Raw genomic sequence first — 16,140 nt, forward strand, 5'->3', positions numbered from 1 at the left:
TAACGCACCAGACACCAAACCTGGCTCCGTGGTGCCACCTCAGAGCACTCCTGGATCAGTTCAGTATTGCTGTCCTGACACCCAGCTGGAAGGACAAGCACATCCACGGGTTCTCTCCCTGCTGAATTTGTTCTGGCAGCCAGCAGGGGCAACACAGCCTGCCCAGCTGGCAGCCCAGGGCCCTGGGTAAGCGAAAATCCCACTTTTTTAACAAAACGCAATGCTTTTTCTTCTCTAATCAACTCAAGCAGGCTTGTAGTCTAATGAAAAGGCATTAAACTGAGGGAGAGACAGATAAAAATAATCTATGCTGTGCTCCGAAGCACACCTGTGGCTGCAATTACACTTGGTGGATAGACAGACAGGCAGACAGCTTTGGAAATGGGTCACAGTGTTCTGGAAAAAACAACAGAATGAGTTAAAAGTCAGTTTTCAGTTCCATGGCTCTATCCATACTGTGGAAAAAAAATAGATTTGTGGCGATTACTTTTACTCTAAGATTTAATTCCTTTTGGATCTGTTCCCAAAACAGCCTCATCAGCACTAACCATATTCTTATTTCTGCGCTATGCTTTATAAGTACTGGCTGTGTAGCCATGCCAACATAAAACCACCTGTATTTCCAGAATCAATGTAAATTCCTTAATTTTTATTACTTTAGAGGAAAGGGAGGATTCTGAATAAATTTTTAAACTCCTGGTAATGTTCCACATTCAATACTCCTTGTGTGGAGTTTATTTGGTTTCTTTCTTCATTAGTGTTTTCATGTGTCAATCAAAATTTTAATCCAGAGCTGGATTAAAATATACTTTAGGTCTTGAAGTGATATGATGTTTGTAACTAGCACTTTAATGTGCTATCAAACACAGCAGGTTTCAAAGACAGGAATTAGGAGTATCACCTTTGTGCTTTACCTCGGTTCCCTGAAAATCCCATGCCTGTGCTATATGGTTTTGGCAAAAAGGATCAACAGAAATGTCAAAAGGACGCTGCTTGCCCAGGAAAGTAAGACTTTAATATGAACTGTGCAGTTATTAGTGTTGTCCTAGGGGAGAACAAAAAAGTGATTTTGCATGAAGAACAGTAAGGAGCAATTCCTTCAACTTCTCTGCCTGATGACCACTGAGGAACCTGGTCTGGCGGAAGGAACCCATCTCTGCCCAAAGCATGAGATTGGAACGAGACGAGCTTTAATGTCCCTTCAACCCAAACCATTCTGTGAGGCTGCTTTCCACTGCTTCCCCTACCGAAAGTGTCAGCCAGTGTCAGCCCCAAGTCCCTAAAGCCTTGCCGGACAAGTTAAAGCACTAGCCTGAGACTGAGGGCTCTGAGGGAGCCGGGCGCGCCCCGGCCCGCGGCCGCCTCGGCGGGAACGGGCACGGGCACGGCGGCTCCGGCCCCTCCCGGCACGGGCAGGGCCCGGCGGTGAAGGCTGGGGGGCCCGGCACGGCCCGGGGTTTAACCCCGCCGCTCCGCTGCCTCTGGGCCGTGCCTGCCCGGGGCCGCTGAGGGCCGCCACCGCCGCAGCCTCGCCGCCGCCACTGAGCATGCTCGGCTCCCGCACATCCGCCCGCGCCCGGCGGCAGCGGGGACCGGGTCCGGGGTGCCGGGTCCCGGCGGGCTCGGGGCCGCCATGAACCGCGGCGGGGCGGGGGCGGCGCCCGCCTTCCCCGGCCCCGTGCAGTGTAAGTGCTGCGCCATGCGCGCTCCGGGGCCCGCGCCGCGCCAGCGCGGGGCAGCCGGGGCCTGCCCAGGCCCCGAAACCTGAGTAGCGCATGAAACGGGCGGGAGCGGAGCCCGGGAACCTGGCTGGGGGGCGGGGGGGAACCCGGGAATCTGCGTGAGCGCCGCGGGCGCCGGGCGGGCGGGGGCCGGGAAGGGGCGCGGGGGCCCGGGCGGTGCTCCGGGGTCACTGGACGGGGGTCCGTGGGTCCCGGGCTGTGGTCCGGGGGTCCCGGGCGGTGCTCCGTGGGTCACCGGGCGGTGGTCCGTGGTCACCGGGCGGTGGTCCGGGGTCACCGGGCGGTGCTCCGTGCGTCCCGGCCCGTGGTCCATCCCGGGTGGTGAATGCTCCATGGGCACTGGGCAGTGGTCCACGGATCCCGGGGGATTGTCCATGCTCCACGGGCACTGGGTGGTGTCCGTGTGTCCCCGGAGGGCTCCGTGCAGCGATGCCGCAGCCACTGGGCGAGTGCCCCCGCGGGACCCCGAGCCCTCTGGAGATGCGTCCTCGCCGCCCGGGGGTCCCGCAGTGCCCCCGCAGCTCAGGGCGCTTGGGCGGCAGGATGTCCCTGTGCCACCCATCGCCATCCCCCGGGCCGAGCTGACCGCGCCGTGTCCCCGCAGTCCCCGGCAGCACCACGGTGCTGGTGGAGCTGACGCCCGACATCCACATCTGCGGCATCTGCAAGCAGCAGTTCAACAACCTGGACGCCTTCGTGGGGCACAAGCAGAGCGGCTGCCAGCTCACCAGTGCCACGGCCGGCGCCACCAGCACCGTGCAGTTCGTGTCCGAGGAGACCGTGCCAAGCACACAGCCTCAGAGCACGAGCAGGACCATCGCCTCCGAGACACAAACCATCACAGGTACCCGGCCCATCACAGGTGCCCATCACAGACACCCAGCCTATCGCAGGTACCCAGCCCATCGCTGGTGCCCATCACAGGTACCCAGCCCATCACAGGTGCCCATCACAGGCACCCATCATGGGTACCCATCACAGGCACCCAGCCCATCGCAGGTGCCCATCACAGGTACCCATCACAGGCACCCGGCCCATCACAGGTGCCCATCACAGGTACCCGGCCCATCGCAGGCACCCATCACAGGTACCACCGTGTCACCTGCCAGGTGCCAGCACCACCCAGCCCTCTGCCCCTGTGTCCCCATCACCCAGCTACAATAAGAGTTTTCACATCAGTTGCCGTGTAACCAAGGAAATGAAATAGTGCTTTGCTGCCTTCTTCTGGGTTTGTTATAATAATGGTGGCTTAATTTGCTAATTGAGATACAAGTTCACTCAAAGAATTGCTCAAGTTTATTGTGCTGTGTAACCAGCTTGTGCAAATTAATTAAAATTGTTGATACTTGTGAGAAATACTGAAATTACTATGCTTTTTTTTTTTTTTTTTAAGAGTGCTCTTGATGGAAAACAGACACAGAATTGCTGTCAGGCACCCATCCAGACCTTTTTATGTGAGAACACTGCATTCCCTAACACTACTCCCACAACTAATTGGCAGGAAAAATATTACTCAAAATTTCTGCCTATGTGAAGCCTCGAGTGAGGTCCCGATCCTGGAGACATTTAAATAAAATTAGGATTTTGTTCCGTGTATGAAGGTTTGCCTTTCTATATATAGTTTTGTTTTATTTTGGTGTGGGACCTTACTAAACCCCAAATTATTTGACTCTAATTTGGATAGACAGATTAAGGCAGAGGATCTGGAAGAGCACTGAAACAAACTGAATTCAGGGCTCACTTCCAGGAATTTTTGTATTATAATCCCTCAACTCAGTGTGGGTTTTGGGTGAGTCATTTTTCTGCTTCATATTTACTCATCTTTAGAATGAGGACAGTTCTATCCATTTGCCCTTTTGGGGTATAGCGTTGTTTAATTGATTTAAAAGCTGCTACTTTGGCTGTGATATTTTCACCTGTTATTCTTGTGAGTAACAGCTAAAAACAGTAGAGTTGAAAGAGGCTGAACTTTTTTAACAATTACAAAAATAATTTGTGTGCTGCCTTTTGACAACATTTGCCATATAAATAATGATATTTTTTTCTCGTTTGGGCTATAACACAGCCAGAGTTGGAAAACAAATATATCTTTATTTGGTATTTGGAAGAAAAAAACCTTTTTCCTTTCCTTCTCCTCCAGGTAAATAGGAACCCAGGAACAGGAATGTTGCTAGGAAAAAAAAACAGAATAGAGAATTCATGAAACTAGACAATAATTAGATTTTTTTTCTGATTAGAGAAGTTAATGCTCTCACATGAAGTTTTTTGTGTGTTTAGTTTCTGCCCCAGAGTTTGTTTTTGAGCATGGCTACCAGACCTACCTGCCCAGCGAGAGCACAGAGCCTCCAGCTGCTGCTGTCATCTCTACACCACCAAAAGCAAAGTCCAAGAAATCCTCCTCCTCACTGCCACTGAAGAAACTCAGCTGTCTCTACCCAGGTGAGATGGGGGTTGTTCCTTCTGCCTTTTCCTTTTAACATGGAGAGCTTTTCTGTAGTGACACACACAGGAGATTTGATACCTGCAGCAGTTCTGGTGCAGATTTCACAGAATCCGGGAATCTTTTGGGTTGGAAAAGCCCTCCCGGACCATCAGGTCCAACCTGTGCCCAATCCCCACCTTGTCCCCAGCTCAGAGCACTGAGGGAAAGGCACATTTCAGATGCTGAGGATTCATTTCTGCACTCCAGAACTGCAGCACTTTCACTTGAACAGCATTCGTGCATGGAGAGCTGTTACCTGAGCTTGCAGTTGCACTAACTCAAAGTCTTATGTGGAATTAATTAGTTCCTCCAGCATCCTCTCAGTACTGTAAAGAACATCTCAGATGCTAGGCTGAGATTCCAGAGGACTTGTTCCAAATCTTACAGAAAAGGGTAGGAGTGAGTTGCCTCCAAGGGGAAGCATTAGAAACTCAAGTTCACTGGTCGTTGTTTTAAGTGTGAGTAAACAAGATGAGGAATTAATTTTGTTGTTAACACTCAATTTTAAAGAAAACTCTGTTGAAAATAAACATAATTTCCAGAATATGGCAATATATTTTTCTTTATTTTGCTAGATTTTCCTGGAATTTAATGATCTTCCTGTTTTCAGGTTGCCAGTTCAAGACTTCCTATGGTATGAAGGATTTGGAACGTCATCGGCGAACGCACACAGGTTTATGTTCCTGTATTTCCTTTTGGGTTGGCTTCCTCCTTTCACCTTTTTCACAAAAGCTGTTTTCCTATGAAGTAATGTCTCTGAATATAGGATGTACACATGTCTGTACCTTCTAGTATTGTCCTGGCCTGTGCCTGAGGAGTTGTTTCTTGGGGACATGCCCTGCTCTGGGCAGCACCAGGCACAGACACTTGAACACTGGAGGTTGATTTGAGGCACAGCTAAATTTCTGAGTGCACACCAATGTGATGTGTTTATCAGGGTGCAGTGTGGTGGGAGTGCACACACCTGCTTTGCTCTTCATGGGACAGCAATTCCATGATTTCACTTCCCAGTTCTGGAGTTGCAAAGGGAGAAGGCTCCAAAGGCTCTGCTGCTGTTTGTTGCAGATATGCCCGCAGCCTCGTGTCCAGCTCCTACAAACGAGTCCCTTTCCTAGGCAGCGTTTGGTCTGTGCTTTATCTGTTTGCTTTATCACCACATCCCCGCCATGCCAAACCCTGAGTGTGTGAGTGCTGCTGTTGCAGGAGACAAGCCCCACAAGTGCGAGGTGTGCAGCAAGTGCTTCAGCCGCAAGGACAAGCTGAAGATGCACATGCGCCTGCACACGGGCGTGAAGCCCTACAAGTGCAAGCACTGCGAGTACGCGGCGGCCGACAGCAGCAGCCTCAACAAGCACCAGCGCATCCACTCCAACGAGCGCCCCTTCAAGTGCCAGATCTGCCCCTACGCCAGCCGCAACTCCAGCCAGCTCACCGTGCACCTCCGCTCACACACAGGTGGGCTTGGACTCACAGCCACAGCTCCAAAGGCTGGACGGTCACAGAGATGATTTTAGGTCATGTACACGTGCCCAGAAGGGACAGTTTGAATTCACTGCCTGTGAATTATGGGATCGTTAGGGCAATACAGCTCCACTAAAAATACCTGGAAGCAATCAGGTCTGACTCCTGGTAGGCTTTCTTCTAAACGGGTTTTGGAACGCTGAGATGTTCTCAGTGAGCAGGACTGAAGTGGTGCTGATAACTCCCAGGTTGTCTGTTCAATCCTTGCATGGCCCATTCACTTCAGAGCTGGACTCAGTGATCCCCTCTCAATTTAGAATATTCTGTGATTCTGTGATCCAATTGATTGATTGATTAAGGGCATCGAGGTTCTTATCTAAGTCTCTCAAATCTGGTCCACTTTGTTAGAAACACTGAAATTACTTTATAGTTGTAGTAGTTACATCAGTGCAAATGTTAGCTGCCTAATTTAATCTTCCTTGCATCAGTAAAATAGCAAGGAATTAGCAATTTAAGTTACATGTTTTTCTGACCCTTTTTTGTGGTACCTTCCCTGTGCAGACTGAGGGACATTAATAGGGTAGGATGAGCAGCCAGAACTATATTCTGCCCATAGAATTTTTGTTTTATGGGTAGAAAGCCTCTAGGCTTATAAACTTTTTACCATTTTCTATTTGCATTATTTGCCTAAGTTTCATTTAAATCAGATTTCTCTCCTAGAGATTGTTTGTAGAAGAGAGTTGCTGTAAAGATACTGCTGTACTGTTCACTCTGTGCAGTTGTCTCTGTATGCTGTTTTTCACCTAATCCAGGGCGCTGGATTGGTTTCTGTGTTATCTTTTATACATTTGATTAGTTCTGTGAATTTTAGCTGCCAGGTGGTTCTGGTTCAGCGATTACTAGATTAGCTTTGAACCTCTCCTACCTCTGGTTCTGGATTCGAGTATAAACAACAGCAGTTTGTTTGTGTGCAAGATGGGACTTATTTGGAGTAGAGAAAAGAAATAAATCCCTTGTGCACTGGGAAGGAGGGGAGGCTCAAGCCAGTCTGCCTCTAGTAAAAAAGAATCTTTTACGTTTCACAGATGTGCTGTGATGGGACAGGCAGGACTGGCAGGTCACTCTGCAAGTCCCCCTCTTTCTGTTGCTGTATGGATGTGATGGTCAGGCAGAGCACTGGGGGCTGTCAGAACTGACCTGTTACGAACACTCTGGCTGCAGAATGTGGCACATCAGAGCATTTTTGTGCCCTTCTTTCCTGAGTGAGCACCTGGGAATGCTCATGGCTCTCTGGTATTTCCAGAATTAGATTTCTGTGCCATTCAGTATTCCAATAGTTGGGAAGGGATTTTAGGCTAACCTTTCTTTTTGGCATATCAGTCTGTTGCATCTTAAGCAATTGAATTATGCTAAAACTCAGTCTTTAGTTTTGTTGTTTCTTCTATTTCTCCAAAATTAATCTTTTTTTTTGTAAAAGGACTTTTCGATTTGCTGAAAGGAGGGACAATAATTTTGAAAGTAATCACTTCATCCTTGTTAGGTTGCAAACCTGTCATGCACACAACCAATTTTAGGAGAAAATTAAGATTGGGATGTAGAATATATTGCTTACTAGAATTAAATTAGTAATCCTCTAGAGGGTGAGTGTAATCCCCATTGCTCAGAGTGGGATCATCTGCACAGAATTAATTGTTGAACGAGTCACTAAACATCAGCTTCCTGTTAATTTGAGTGAAACTACTCTTAGAATTAATAATCCCAGGGTCAGACACAAGTTTTTATCTATATCGTGGCAGTGTCAGTTAGGGATGGGCAGAAACGTAAAGAAATACAGAGCAGACCACTCTTTAAACAAACAGAACCAGCATGGTTTGCTGTATTCTTTGTCATGTACTGTGCTACCCTGTAGATGAAAATTAAGTCATTGAAATATGAACTGTGCCTTCATCAGCAAAGCAGATAAAAATTCAGTAGCTGAGTGTGCAGCTGAGGCTGTAAAATAAACTAGATGAACAAACAGTGCATCTTCATTAATAAAGTCTGTTTAATATAGATAGTACACCATGTATCTCAATTATTAAACAGATACATGGATTAGCACAGTAGGCCACAACTTGATTTGAAAAACATGCAGCTAAACCTATGACATATGTAGCTGGATAAGCAAATTATGCAAAATTATACAGCTCTCACCAACTCTATAAAATATTAACTTCTAAAATAAATCAGCCATTTGCAGTTTGATTTTTAAAGAGGATAAATGCTTGTTGAACTAAACACACTTTTCTTTTTCTTCCTCTCACCAAGAGTGTCTTAGAACCTAGTAACACAATTCTTCCGCTTGTTCAAAATAATGCCTACATAAAGACTTCATGCTCAGGTATTTTATAGGACTACATATTTTGATTAAAATAAAAAAGAGGGGAATAGTTATTTAGTTAGGTTTCTAAATTTGCTTTGGATTTTTTTTTTAATGGCTTCAGAAAAAGCTCGCTGGAATTGATTAGGGATTAGCACAGCTCCACCTTAACATGGTCATGGATATTGTGACACCAGCCTGCAATAAAAAAAATGCAAAATAATGGTTTAGATGCAAGTGTGTCAGAGCAGGTGATAATCCTGTGTCAGGAAATTTCTCTTGATCTTGAGAATGCGTTGGGAGTTCGGAACAAGGCAGCTGTACGTGGTTCATCCCAGCAGTGGGTCCCGGTGTCTGCTGTGTAACCTGTGCGTTCTGTTGGCAGGAGACGCCCCTTTCCAGTGCCAGATGTGCCCCGCTAAGTTCAAGATCAACTCGGACCTGAAGCGGCACCTGCGGGTGCACTCGGGGGAGAAGCCCTACAAGTGCGAGTTCTGCGAGGTGCGCTGCGCCATGAAGGGCAACCTGAAATCCCACATGCGCATCAAGCACAGCATGGAGAACACCCTCAAGTGCCCCGAGTGCGAGTTCCAGTGCGGGAACAAGACCAGCCTGCGGCACCACATCCGCACGCACCAGCCCGAGCAGCCGGTGAAGTGCTCCGAGTGCAGCTACTCGTGCTCCAGCAAGGCGGCCCTGAAGGTGCACGAGCGCATCCACTGCAAGGACCGGCCCTTCAAGTGCGAGTTCTGCAGCTTCGACACCAAGCAGCGCAGCAACCTCACCACCCACGTCCGCAAAGCCCACGGCGACAAGGTCAAGGGCAAGAAGCACTCGGTGGACAAGAAGGAAGGAGAGAGGCCGAAGCAGGGCGGCTCCAGGCAAGTTGCCAAGCTGGATGCCAAGAAAGCCTTTAAGTGTGACCTGTGTGATGCCTCCTTCGTCCGGGAGGATTCTCTCCGGAGCCACAAGAAGCAGCACAGTCTGTACAATGGCTCCAAGAGCAACGAGCTGGCTGTGCTGCAGCTGCAGATGGATCCCAGCCGGCAGCCCAGTGCCCCCATCACCGTCAGTCACCTCCAGGTGCCACTCCAGGCCGCTCAGGTGTCCCCGTACAACGAGGGCAGGGTCAAGATCATCGTGGGCCACCAGGTGCCTCAAGCCAACAGCATTGTCCAGGCTGCCTCAGTGAACGTGGTGCCCCCCTCGCTGCTGGGCCCGGGGCAGGAGGAGGTGCTGGGCAGCGGCCGCCTGCAGCTGCTGGGCCAGGTGAGCGTGCTGGCCCCGGCCCCGCCGGCGGTGGCCACGGGGGACGCGGGGCCGGTGGCACAGCCGGCCGTGCTGCTCACAGCCCACGAGCAGGGCGAGGGCAGCGCCCTGCACCAGGCCCTGATCCCCGGGGCCGCCCCCGGCCACGAGCCCCCCGCCAGCCAGGCCTTCATCGCCAGCTCCGGCATCAGCTGCTCCGACCTGGAGGGGCTCAACGCCCTCATCCAGGAGGGAGCCACGGAGGTGACCGTGGTCAGTGACGGGGGGCAGAGCATCACCGTGTCCACGGCTGCCCCCCCTCCTCCCATCTTCTCGTCCTCTTCCCACACAGAAGGCCCCAAGCAGACCTATTCCATCATCCAGAGCGGGGCTCACACGGCCCTGCTGTGTCCCGCAGACTCCATCCCCGATTAGGCACGGGGGCTGTTCTGGACACAGTTCTCTCCCAGGGCAGTGCTGAGCGTGGCAGCAATGCACAGGACACAATTGAAGGCAGGATTTGTCCTCCAGAGCCAAATACCTTCCACGTTTTATTTGTCTGTACACTGAAGCATCTTGTGTGTGAAAAGGAGGATGTGTCTGTATTTCTGTGCCTCTGCTGAAATCAGAGGCCCTGCTCCTTGGAAAATCAAAGCAGCTGTTGCCAGTGTCCCCAAGCAGTGACATCCTCAGAGTATGGCTCTTGTACTGTGCTGCCTGAAAGGAGAAATCCTTGCCTTGTGCTGAATTACCTTCACAGCAGCCTTGTTGTTTGATGCACACACATAAAGACAGTAATCTGAGCCATTCTGGAGTTTATTTCAGTGAAGCATCTCTCAGTTCTGTGTTCGGTGTGCATTCACTGCTCCTGGGTGAGCTCTAAGGAACCCCCACTGCTGGGTCTGCTCCAGCCCAGGGGAAGTTTGAGGCGCTGTTCTTCAGTATCTGTAGAAGTTGGTAGCACCTGGCACTTGAAATGCTTAAGCAGAGACCAGGGGATTGTTTTTAGAAAGCAAAAGAATGTTGTCCCTCTCTCAATAGTAACTAACTTCGTTAGCAACGACACCAATTATCTCTGGCATGGTGTTGTCTGTCAGAGGTTGCCTGTGAATTATAGAGCAAAACAACTGGAAATATATTTTTTACAAACACTACTTACCTTTTGTTTTTATTTTGATGCTGCCTGTTGGGAGTTGCGTGGGTGGTAAAAGTGCATTACAGTTTGGGTCTTCTTTCCATGTTCAAGGGGAAAAAGGAAAAGAGTGACTTTAATTTAAAATTTAAAAGATGTTCTAATCCGAGGTCTGTCGCTCCAGCAGAAATTCAGGTTGGATCACAAGGAGATGGTAATTTATTACTATACAATGGACCTTTCTCTAATGAAAGAATTCCAGGCTGTATTTTGAACTCTGCAATTGCCTGTGCAAAGGTACCACAAACTAAAAGCAGTGAATTGTCCCATACTCGGTGGCGTGGGTGAGCTCTGCAGGCAGGGTTTCCTCAGCTCCCAGTGTTCCGTGTCATCCATAGGTGGTGCCAGAGGCCCAGGGAAACTTTGGAGTTGCTCTGGCTCCTGGATGATGTTTCCTGTTTAACACTTCCTTGTAAAAGCATTTTAAATTCACTTTTAGATGTTACCAGAAGCTCAGCTGTAAAAATCTCGCTGTCACTTCAGATAAAAAGCTGCACATAAAAAGAAATGTCCAACGTTTTCTACAAGAAGCAGATCTGTGGCCAAAGCTTAATCTCACAATTCATGTTAAATTGTTACTCTTTTACTCCCTGTAAATTAATTTGCCCTGTTCGTAGTTCTCAGCTGCAGAATTGTCAGGCACTGCAAGAATGATAAAAACCGAGGGATTTTGGCAAAGCTGCTGGTTGGAACTGCAGTTTGTCTGTGCTTGCCCTTGGCCAGGGGCTGCAGCCCCACGGCCAGGAGTCACCTTCAGTCCAGTGTCACACAGCATGCACAGCTCTGTTATCTGCACTGCAGCTTCTCAAAAAGCCTCGTGAAGCCTGTAAAGTAGGAAACCGGTAGATTTGTCATATTGTAAAAACTCACCTTGGTTCTGGTCCTGTGTGGGCCTCAGAGATAAACAGGAAAGATAACAAAATTGTGTGAATGAATAGACAAAGTGCTGCTTCTTAACGTTGTTTGGCTGATTGCATCATGTGAACAATCTAGAGACTTCTTTCCTCCACCCTGAGAACAAAACCCAGCTGATAACCGAGGCTGACACGGGGGCAATTTATTTTCAATTTTCTCTTCCAATATTCTGGCTTTATTTCTGTGTGTGACAGTAATGGTCTGTGTTTTGGAGCTGGCAGGGGCAGATTGTTTTCATCTCTGATGTTCACTTAATACATTCTTCGTTTATCACAGAACCGTCGCAGGAGGGAGCCGGGTAATTCAGAACAAGTGTCTCTTGTAGAGTTCTCCTGCTTTTGAGCACATGGTAAATAAATCCTATCCCTCTGCCCCAGAGTTCTGCCATGGCCTCAGAGCTCTGGAGCAAGTTGTCTCTTTCCAGGACAAAATACTGGGATGGCTTTTTGTTGCTGCTGCCTGGAGATCCCCAGGCTCCCCTGGTAAGTGCTGGGCGCAGGAGCAGAGCTCAGTGGTCCCACCGTGGGTGCTGCTCACACTGCACAGCCCTGGCTCCCAGAGGGAAGTGTAAATAAATTTGGGTATTCCACCCCAGCCCAGCCCTGGCTCCCAAAGGGAAGTGTAAATCTGGACATTCCACCCCAGCCCATCCCTGGCAGGCTCTGCTCCCGGCACAGGCCTTTTCCCAGTTTGCCTGTGGGGTCCCAGGTGGGAGTTTATGGTGTGTCACACCCTCCCTCCTCTCTGGGGATGAACCTCTGCCTGCTCAGAGATCTGAGGTTACGCTGGGCAAGCAGAGGTGCAAAACCTCTGTGCATTCCCAATAAACCAACCCAGCTCCTGGGCCTTCCCAGCCCCTTGGGGTTTGTTGCTGCTCCTCCCTGACCCTGCTTTGTAAAGCCAGACCCAGTTCCACGTGAGCTGATCCTCCACCAGACCTGCTAAAATGTGCTTTCCTCCTGTGCTTTTGTGAGGCAGAAATACACAACAGGGAAACAATCTGAAGAAAAAACGTGTCTTGGACACCTTTAATTGTGTTTTGGAGAAGCTGGTTCTGACTGAGCCCCAGCTCAGCGTCCCCACTGGGGTCTGAGCAGCACTGAATTAAACCTTATCAGTGCTGCTGTATTTTTTATGTGGTTTTGATGAATATTTTAGCTGTTATTGGCATCAAAATGGGAGATTCCTGCTCAAAACCAGCCTCAGTTTGTCCCACGCACACGGGAAGTTCCTGGATATGTCCCAGGAAGCACTCCTGGATGAGGGGATGGGATCAAGTCCTCACCTCAGATGAGACCTAAAACCAGCAGGACTTGGGCCAAAGCTTGCTCCTTTGGGAACTGAGGGAAAACCAAACTTATATTGAACACATGTGGGGCTTGCAGTTGAAAAATTGTAATCAAAATAATTCCCAGTCCTTTTGGGAATGAGCTATTTATTGGTGCTGTCATCTGACTGCACTGGAAAGTACCTTCTGTTGTGGGCTTTAAAATGTCAGAGGCATGCCAAGACATTTTTTCTCTACAATACAAAGAACTGGGGAAGGGCGCTTTTTTTAAATGTAGATGCCTTTATTTTATTCTGTATTTCTGATTCTTGATTTATTTGTGTTTGAAGTCAAAATATAGTCAGTCATCCTTTTTGTACTGTGATGCTCTGGTGACTGCAGAAATACTTTCTGTGTTCTCAATGGCAAGACCTCTATCCTATAATTTCAGGAATATTGACTGGATACTCTAATGGCCTTTTACATCTCCAGTTGGAAAATCTTTAGCCTTGTTATTTAAATTTTAAGAAGAGAAACCAATATTGTTAAGAGGAACTGATGTCCCCTGTCACTTACCCAATGACCTTTCATGAGGTGATAAAGGTTTCTATAGTGACCTGAGGAAATAATGTCTCAGGTATCACTGTGAATTAAAAGTCTGTGGCAGGAAAAGCTTTCTTTTCTCTCTCTCAGGTATCCAGTTCTGCCTTTGTCTTTATTCCAGTTGCTGGACATAGAGAAGGACTCCTAAAACATCCAGTATTTGGTTACATGGCTGTCTTTAGAGGCTTCACAATGTTGTAGGGAAGGAAGAAAGTCCATGGCAAGGCAGAGGTGGATTTTTTACAAGCTGTGTCCACGGGAGTAACACACTGACGTTCAGGGTGTGCTGCTGCAATGCCACTGGATTCTGTACCCTGTGGTATTATCAGCTAATTAATTCCACAAGCTGCAGGAGCTGTGTTTGCCTCTCTAAAACCAGGAATTATGATTTATTGCAGATTCAGCTTTGACAGTTTAAGTTCCTCGATTCAGACCTTGTGTAAACTTACCTTTATTCTGAAAGCGAAAGCTCTGGGGTAGTGAGAGAGTGGCTGCATTTTGTAGGTAAAAGTTGAACATGATCTGGGAAATAATTAACTGAGGACCTGGAGAGTGGTTTGAGGTGTTTTAATTTGGTTGTTGTGTTTTGGTTTGGTTTTATTTTAAAGACACAAGGATTCATTTCTGCCTTCTGTGCTGCTGGATGAAACAACCTGTTATCAGTGCCTTTCAGTTTATCAAACCTGATGTGAGACACCTAAAAACGGCTCGGAGAAACCTCCAACGTTTTCAGCTTCATTTTTGATGTCTTTCAGAATGAAGGAAAGCTGATAAATCTTTGTGCTGTCTGTATTGGCAGCATCTGAAATAAAGGCTGGCCCTGGTCACTCTTGCTCTGAGCTGTCAGACAATTTTCTATCATCTTGCTTTCCAGCACAGACTGGGAGCTCACCAAGCCCTGGGCCCTCACCTCCCTCTGCCTGCTGGTTGTGTTTGCACCTTTTAAATGTCAGACTGTTAAAGAAAAGACCCACCCCACACCTTTTCCTAGCACAGATCACGGCTTCCTCCTGCCAAAGTGTGTCTGCACTTACTGCTGTTGGCTATAATTAATTATTCTATCAGTAATATGTATTTGCACTGGAGTTGTGCTGCTGAGTTCCCCACCTGGAGAAGGTGACTGCCCTCAGAAGAATATTGTGAGGATGGGAATAACTTGGATACCTCGGTGATGAGCGTGATGCAAATACCCAGATAGGTCCTGGAGATAGTCACATCTCCTGATGGCCCAGAGGAAAATTTCAAAGAACAGGAATGCATAAAGCTCAGCTGCATAATGCATAGCAGTCATAATTAATAGATTAAAGTTCTTTGTGAAACATGCTTTTTTATTCTAATAAAGAGAAGGGACAAATGGTGACACAGTTTTAGCAAAACAGCAGCGTAAGATGCCACGTTAGAGTTGTAAAGCTGAAGAGGTGATAAAAATGTGCCTTGGGTTTAAATTTTTACAAGACTGATGTAAGACTTATTACCTTAAATAGCACTTTTCCTCATCTCTGGATCATTCTGGTTCTCAAAGTACACACAGTTGCTGGGGGATTATTAAAACCTTGCCAATCCTTGCTGCTTAGGCCCTCCTAAAAAGTTCAGAATTCATCCTGTGAATCACTTTGCCTTAACAATGTTAAATTTTGCTTTTGTTGTAAAATCATGGAGATCAGCCATTGATAGAACTTTAATTGGCTGGGGATGTTCATGATTTTTTTCCTTTAAAAAAAAAAAGCCTGCCAGCAAAATTGCTTTTGGTGATGACTCTGCTTGAAAAGTGCTCTGCAGGGGCCCATTCCCAATTGATTATCTTTCACAGCTAATAGCTTCAAAGGCTATTTGGTGGACAGTCCAGTTTTACATTTAAATGTAAATCTCGATAGCCTTGACAGACTGATGATCAGAGAAAAGGGAGGTAAGACCAGTAAAATAAATGTTCAGCTGGTATAACTTTCACCAGCTCCTCCAGGAGCAATTGTAGTGAAATGGAAATGGTTGCAGTTTGACAAAGCTCTTCGGAGGGGATGGTGAGTGGAAAGTTCCCTGAGAAGATGCAGCATTAATAAGTTGCTGAGTGGCCTGTCAGCCCTAAAAGTTCAGTCCGGTGTCAGTGGCTCCTGTTTGTGCTGCCTTTGGGGTCAGGAGGGAAGCTCAGAGCTCTGGGGCCGCCTGGGCAAAGCCAGACTTTGGGTGAAGCCACAGTAGGGAAGTTCTCTGGCCGAGGAAGGTGAGGACACGTGTGGGTGGCTCAGTCCTGGTGTCCTGGTCATGGGAGAGGTGTCCCAGCTCCCCTGGGTCAGGGGGTGCCTGGCAGGAGCTGAGCTGGCCCTGCCTGACTGCAGTCTGGATTTGACAGCTCATAAGAATCCCCAGAGTGACTGATACGATTCTTACTCCATCCTCCCTGGGAGAAAAGGTGGACAAGGAATTCCTCGGCTCCCAGACATCTCAACAGCTGCGAGGAGCTGCCTTTTTTCTCATTTTTCATCTTTGTTGCCATGAAAACAGCACACAGACACTCACTGCTCATTCTCACTGCGTAGTCCTCAGGGCCAAACAAGTCCAGAATTTTCCAGACTTCCAAAGGAAGGGACAGAATGTTCCGTGTAGAACCCATTGAGAAACGGGAGATCAAGGACGGAATGTCTGTCTAAGGAAAAGAGGGAGGTGGTTTTAGGGGTACCTGGGGATGGGATGAGAGTACAGAAGGTGTTTGTCCCAGGAGGGACTGGCACTCTGGGAAAACACCCCTTGTCCTCGACTCTCATTTTCCTATGGATTCCTGGAATCATCTACATAAGGTAGAGAGAAGAAGAGAATGCTCTTGTTTAAATTAAGTTTGAATTCCACTCCAGTGGCACAATATTCCTGTGCAATGGA

At 48.1% G+C, this 16,140-nt stretch overlaps 1 protein-coding gene across 1 annotated transcript; it reads left to right on the forward strand.

The window, feature by feature from the left end:
• Positions 1 to 1,580: 1,580 nt before the first annotated feature.
• Positions 1,581 to 14,096, forward strand: ZFP64 (ZFP64 zinc finger protein). Its single transcript, XM_039563604.1, has 6 exons — positions 1,581 to 1,685; positions 2,347 to 2,586; positions 4,020 to 4,181; positions 4,835 to 4,897; positions 5,428 to 5,679; positions 8,430 to 14,096. The coding sequence occupies exons 1-6, from the start codon at positions 1,634 to 1,636 to the stop codon at positions 9,725 to 9,727; spliced, it is 2,067 nt and encodes a 688-aa protein (XP_039419538.1). The 5' UTR covers positions 1,581 to 1,633; the 3' UTR covers positions 9,728 to 14,096.
• Positions 14,097 to 16,140: the final 2,044 nt, after the last annotated feature.

Source organism: Corvus cornix, chromosome 20 (genome assembly GCF_000738735.6).
Source record: "Corvus cornix cornix isolate S_Up_H32 chromosome 20, ASM73873v5, whole genome shotgun sequence".
NCBI classification, from domain to species: Eukaryota; Metazoa; Chordata; class Aves; order Passeriformes; family Corvidae; genus Corvus; species Corvus cornix.

What these genes read in the sequence shown, in the direction of transcription:
- ZFP64 (XM_039563604.1), top strand. Translation starts at nt 1,634, where the DNA reads ATGAACCGCGGCGGGGCGGGGGCGGCGCCCGCCTTCCCCGGCCCCGTG. An exon ending in CTTCCCCGGCCCCGTGCAGT is followed by an intron (nt 1,686 to 2,346) that starts GTAAGTGCTGCG and finishes GTGTCCCCGCAG; the next exon opens with TCCCCGGCAGCACCACGGTG. An exon ending in ACTCAGCTGTCTCTACCCAG is followed by an intron (nt 4,182 to 4,834) that starts GTGAGATGGGGG and finishes TCCTGTTTTCAG; the next exon opens with GTTGCCAGTTCAAGACTTCC.